Raw genomic sequence first — 6378 nt, forward strand, 5'->3', positions numbered from 1 at the left:
TTCTAGTGATATTTTTAATCATCGGAAAGGTCAGGAAGAAAACAACAGGCTTAGGAGAAATATGAGACAGTGGTTGTCTCACGCCAGCTGATGCTGCAGCCACATTAACACACCAAGGAATGAAAAGGCTGTAAATCATTATATGAACATTTTTGTCTTTGTTTATAAAAAAAAAATAATTAGGTGGGGATTAAGTTTTTGTTGGTAATGTCTTTCTTTTTCTGAAATGATCTTTAACCTGAGTGCTGGATTCTGAGAATGCATATGGAGATAATTGTGTGAACATATAACTGTGAAACTTGTGAGCACTGTGTTGTTCTGAAATGTATTAAAGACAAACAACCTGTTTATTTTCCATAATTTAATCATTATAAAATCTCATTTTACAATACAAAAATGAAAATAAATAATCCCATACATAAATAAACAGTTAAGGAAGTACTTCATGATGTCACTATGCTAGAAAGAGGCAAATCACAGTCACCTAGGAGATAGTCTCTTTTCAGGGTGGACATTTTGTTCACCACTTTAAAGCGGAGGGACCGCTGGCTGAGGTCCTCCTCTGAGATGCTATCAAAGAAGAAATCCTCATTGAAGATGGGATTGCGGCTCTTTCTGATGACTGTACTGCGTTGCTTCTGGAGTTTTCCCGGCACCAGAGAGAGGCTGACGCTGCAGTTGATAATCTTGGGGTCTACAGAGAGAGGATAGAGGCCCTCGGCGCTGATCAGTCGAACCCGTAGTCTTTGGTTATCCGGGCAGTACTCCGCTGAGAGTCTCAGGCTGCCATCCTTCCCTATGGGTGCCATTCTCTCCTTCATTACCCTCTCTCTGTGCAGAGTCAAGTCTGTGGGGAAGATGTTGGGTGGCGCCAGGCTGCAGCTGCTGGGCAAGCCTTCAGCTAACCCATCTGATGCCCTCCTCATAACATTGGGACTATTGTCTGTGGAGCTGCCTTCATCTGTGGACAGGGAATTGTTCCTGGACACCATTGCCTTCCTCATGTTCCTTGACAACAGCAGTTCATGGCTCAGTGCTTTGAAGAGGGAAGACTTGGCAGGGCACCTGGTCAGCAGTGGCGAGCTGAAAGGAGAGGATTCAGTAGAGGAAGTCGTATCGCTGTCCAGAGTGGCCTGCCAGTTCAGGGTGTATCCTCTCGGGGAAAGCCTGGAGGTCAGGGTGTTAAGGCTGAATGAGGAAGGAGAGGAGGAGGGCGAGGTGGAGGGGGAGACTTTGGAGCACATGCTGGATCGACTCCTGGGCAGCAGCAGGGGAGAGGAGCCAGGATCAGAGTGGAAGAGAGACTCCTTCCTCCTGGTGTGGGGGCTTTCCAGTAAGGTGCAAAAGCCATAGCAGGTCTGAGCTTTAGCCATGTGTGGAAGTGACAAGGCAGCCTGGCTCTGGGGATCGGCATTGGTGGTCTCCTCGTCACTGCAGCCGTCATAGGGACTCTCATCCACGCTCTCCACCTGGATAATGTGCGAGTTGATGGGCTCATAACGTGTCACTTCTATTTCAGGCCTCTCGCAGGGAGACACCTTGATAACGCGAGCAGCTCGGCTGTGCTCTGTGTTTTTCATCTCCTGCAGGGATGGGATTGTAGGGGGGATGCAGAACTCTGGGATGTTGTCAGGCGTGATGACATTAGGACACAGGGAAATCCTTTTGGGTTTGAAGCCTTTTTCTCCAAACATGATGTCACCAATTTTAAAGCTGAGTTCTGCTGATGGGACAGGCAGGTTAGATCTCTCCACTGACACACGGATCTTCTCCACCACCCACATGGGTCCTCTGGTAGAAATCATGAAATTCTGAAATCAAAAAGATATGCTTGTAAGTTGCCGCACTGTGTTTTGAAATCCACACACAAGAAAGTGTATAAAAGGAGAATGTGTTGTAATATCTAAAATCTAAACTTTGCAAGGAGGTTTTCTTACCTTGTATTCTGAAGATAGGGATAATCCACAAGTTTATCCTGAACGGGATGGATAGATCCAGCTCAAAGTTCAAGCTGCTGTAAGAAATGTCCAAAGCTCTCTTGACAGCAGATGAAGGTTGTCTCTTGTCAGGACCAGCACATCTGTGGCTGTTTGAGAGACAAAGACAGTTTAAATGAAGCAGGAAACCAGTGAATGTAACACACGCCCCCTGTGCTGCTCGAACAGGATCCTCCCTCTCTCCTTGGTCACTGGTTCCCATGGAAATATCCAAACCACAACAGAGCTCAATGCCCCTGTATTAACTGTTGTACTGTGTTAGCGAGATAAGCTCACTACTTCGAGAGTGGAAAACAGTTTTTAAGCAAATGTTAGGCCTTTCATTCACGTGTTTGTTTTCCATTTATTTAAATTAGATGGTGTGTATGACCTTGTTCTGTGAACATAAACAAGGTGATCTGATAAGATAGTAATTCTAAACAAGTTTAGAACATCAAGTGCCATTACCTTTTTAGAGGCAGACGTTCAAGGGATAAAGCTAGCCTAGCTTTACTATGTGTAGGAGAGCTCCTGTTAGAAAATAGGAACTTCAGTTGTATGAAAAAAAATATGCACTTAATGTTTTTTTGATTGAACTTAGCATTGTAAGTAAGAGAACTATTCCTGGAAAAGTAAACTGGCTTCCTAAAAAAGAGGTTAATTCAACAAGATGCTGAGTTGAGCCAATTTTAAAGTTCATGTTTGTACAACTCAAGATATCAGTACAACTTTGTTGGTTTTACCAGTTATTCAGTGTTGTCTCAACAAGGATTTAGATTCATTCAACTTGAAATGTCTTTCTAGTATTATTAAAAAACTTGTTGATTAAACTTAAAGTATTACTGTAAATTCATGGGGCTAATTTGCCAGCGTTATCTTTGTGATACCAACTTTTTATTTTGAGTCTAAGGAACTCAGATATATGTACAAACAATAGAAGTTTCTTTGCTTGCCAATCTCAACAATTTCAGGCAGCAAGGTTACAGATTATTTAAAGATGGACCAGCTTGTTCTTTTTTTACGGTGTACAGGTCAATCAGGCCTCTGCTGAAAGTGTACTAAGGTCAGGGTTCAAGTTATGTGGGAGCCAATGGGATCCGACCACCTATGAACGCAGTAAAATAATACATGTATAGGGGGCACTAATACATTATCAACAAACATTATTTTAATCACAAATCATTCGGGCTGCAATGGTTTGCATATTTGTACTGACCTGTCACTGTACAGGAGTCACAGTCAGGTACATGCAGTTGCACACAGAACACATGGTATGTAGACTGATGCATGTAATTTATACATTCATATATGTTTATATTTTTATTTTTTATTTAACACACAAAAAATATAGGCTACAAAACAAGTCAAGATAAATATTAAAAAATATATTAAATGATACAATTTAGCATCAATGGTGGAAATGATGTTACAACACAATCAAATACAAGAAGGAACAATAGAGGAACCATTATACTGAAAATCAAGAGAGCAAAAAGATTTTTTAATGAAAAGGCAACCAAAAGGCAAACATAAAGGAGAAACAAATCAGATAAACAAATGAGGAGCACAAAAGAGCAAGATAAGAGACTATTGAATTTTATCGGCTATATTATAGTGTGTTGAAGTTGGCTGGTTGGCAAAGTTTTATATGAACACAGTAAGAGAGGTAGTGCATCTCTTCCAGTTACAGGTAGGCTAGCTGTGAATGTGATATTTGAACAAAGTAAATAAAAGATTAACAGTATCTCAAATGTTTGCATCCAGGTTGCGCATGAAATTAACTATATCATTGTAAGTAAATGATGGTAGGCTACAGTATATTGTCCATTTTTAGTGACAAGCAGTTGTGAATGTCAGACCAAAACAAATTAGCATATAAATTATCAATGGTTTAATCTTCCGAGGAGCAAAAGGTGCAAGGATCTACTTTAAATTTAAACATTTTTCATGATGAAAATCACCAACAGTGTAAATTTTAGTTCTTGGTTTAAAAACCATACTAACCATTCTGTTATTGCGTTTTTAATCTATCAAGTTAACATCACCTCCTTTTAGAGCAGGCGGGCAAAGTGCAATCAAAGAAAACTGCATCTTGCTTTATATCATATGAAGTCTTTGATGCACATGATGTGCCCTGACAGTTAGTTCACCTTTTTATAAAGACCCTCACAAAACTCAGATGAGTACAGGAGCCCTGACTGAAGTCCTTGTAGTATTGAAATAAATGTGGCATGTGCTATTGATTTAACTGTCTGTTAGTTTATTATATATTTGCTCATTCCACTTCATTGATGTTACATCATTCTCATTTTTAAAAGAAATAATAAGAGTCTGGACACATTTTTATTGCTTCAACACTTTCTCACTTGGAAAATTTTAGATAGAAATTGCATCATTACATATAACTGCCCCTGTCGTTCAGCCTGATATATTTGGTTCTTAGACTTGGAATTTAAAGTGACATCTTGCGGAGGTGAATAATGAATGTCATATTTATATAGGATATATACATGTATATAGTGTATACTCATCCATCAACGAACCATTCACCGTTCCAGAAGAACTGCAGTGTTGGTTGGGCAGATCATAATGTCTCTTTATCAGAGATGTGGCTGCTGAAAAGTCAACATCCGTGTTAAAGAGGACAATGAGAGCATTGATTTATATCCAGTCACACTGAACATTGATCCTTAGGTCTTCATTGAAACACTTCAATGTAAGTGCTACCCTCTTGTGGTGGCTCAAGAAGCAGCTTTATTAAGACTGATCACCAAAATGCAGGACAAAAAGCTGTGTTTGTGTAGGGTCTTCACTGGAACAGGTGTAACTTGACATTTAGTGTATATCAACTAAAAAATAAAAACAAAAACTTAACGTAAACAGTGCAGCTGAACAAGTCAAACTTGTGTCTGTTCTGCTTCTTTTTTGTCCGTTTACACTAAGATGCAAATGCACAAGAAGAGTTCCTTCACTTTTGTCCCTTGGCTTTCCATCGTTCTCTGTTGAAAAGTGTTGAGGGACAGTGGAGTGATCCTGTCAAAAAGCTCCACTCTGTCCTGGCCAAGGTTCAAGTGGGGTAACTTAGTTACCATGTGTTACTGGGCACCAAAGAAGAGAGTGATGTCAGTGCTAACACCTATACCTGGAAAGTGTCCTAAATGAGGGAACTTCTCAGAAATGTTTTTCCAAAATGTCCAAACCACACCAGGAATTCAAGCGAATCACTCAAACATCTTGTACCTCTCAAACCAAGTGTGAGGGTAGAATGAAATTGCAGTCAGTTATAAAGATGCTAAAAACAATTAGCTGTATTTGTATGGAATTTTATGTAATCTAAAGGTGATCATAACATATAACAAACACATGCACGGACATACATGCCTGCTGTGGGTGTGTGTGTGAGCATGTTTGTGCACAATAGCTGCAAGCATCAACATCATGAATGCAGTTTTACTTTAATTTAATACAGCATGCATACTAATTGGCAGGAGGAAAAGGTTTAAAGGTCAAAGTTCATGTTGTGTGGCTGCCATCAACAATAGATCGTAGGAAGCAGCTCAGCATTTTCTGATAATCAGAAGCAAACACAATATCCATGCAGGCCAGAGAGACAGATGACCAACCCCAAAATCATAATGTAGATTGACTTCTTCTCCTAATGTCTGAGCTCATCTTTGCACGGATGCTTGAGTGTCTCCATCAGGGGGCAGTGTATGCTCAGGTTAAAAAACAAGAGTACACCCACTGAGATAATAAACCGAGAGGGAGATGTTAGTCTGACTGATAGCCTGCATTAAATACTCTGTAATTATCACAAAGATCCGCAAAACTGTAAATCCAACCAAAATGACCTCATAAAATACTGAATTAGAGCGCATTGGTTATGAATTCATAACTCACCCTGCAGAAAACCTCCAACAAAACCCTCTCTCTTAACAATCTGAACAGGTTACATGCTCTTTTCTGCCATTCCTTTGACATGTTATTTTTTTATTTGCCAGGTACAGGCCAGGTGATGTTTTAGCAGCACTGTGCACTGTCCTACACTGATGTCTGCTGACACGCATTCAGCAGGTGTACTTCACTGCACAAATTCAAAGCATTTTCAAAATAAGAGGGAACTCATTCAAATCTTCGGTGCGTTGATCTGTAATCATGCACACACTGCATGCCTATCAGGTCTATTTTATCTCGCAGGATTGCTCATGCATATCAATCAGCCCACTCCTGAGCCTTTAAAACCCTATCCTGATCTGGCAACGTTTATGATTATCACAAACCGTGGGTGACTGTGACGCCGCTTCCTTTTCTTTTTTTTTTCGGCGCATAGATATGCGCTCGTTTTTCTTTTTTTTCCCATCTCTCTCTCCACTGTACGATAAACGAGGAGGGGCTTGATGCC

At 40.2% G+C, this 6378-nt stretch overlaps 1 protein-coding gene across 1 annotated transcript; it reads right to left on the minus strand.

Annotated features, from left to right (window-relative positions):
• Window positions 1-346: 346 nt before the first annotated feature.
• On the minus strand, window positions 347-2089 carry c2cd4a (C2 calcium dependent domain containing 4A). The gene is made up of 2 exons (XM_033635706.2): window positions 1938-2089; window positions 347-1811 (listed from the first exon to the last, which is right to left on the minus strand). The coding sequence occupies exon 2, from the start codon at window positions 1803-1805 to the stop codon at window positions 444-446; it is 1362 nt and encodes a 453-aa protein (XP_033491597.1). The 5' UTR covers window positions 1806-1811; window positions 1938-2089; the 3' UTR covers window positions 347-443.
• Between the last annotated feature and the right edge of the window lie 4289 nt (window positions 2090-6378).

This window comes from Epinephelus lanceolatus, chromosome 5 (genome assembly GCF_041903045.1).
Source record: "Epinephelus lanceolatus isolate andai-2023 chromosome 5, ASM4190304v1, whole genome shotgun sequence".
Lineage (NCBI taxonomy): Eukaryota > Metazoa > Chordata > Actinopteri > Perciformes > Serranidae > Epinephelus > Epinephelus lanceolatus.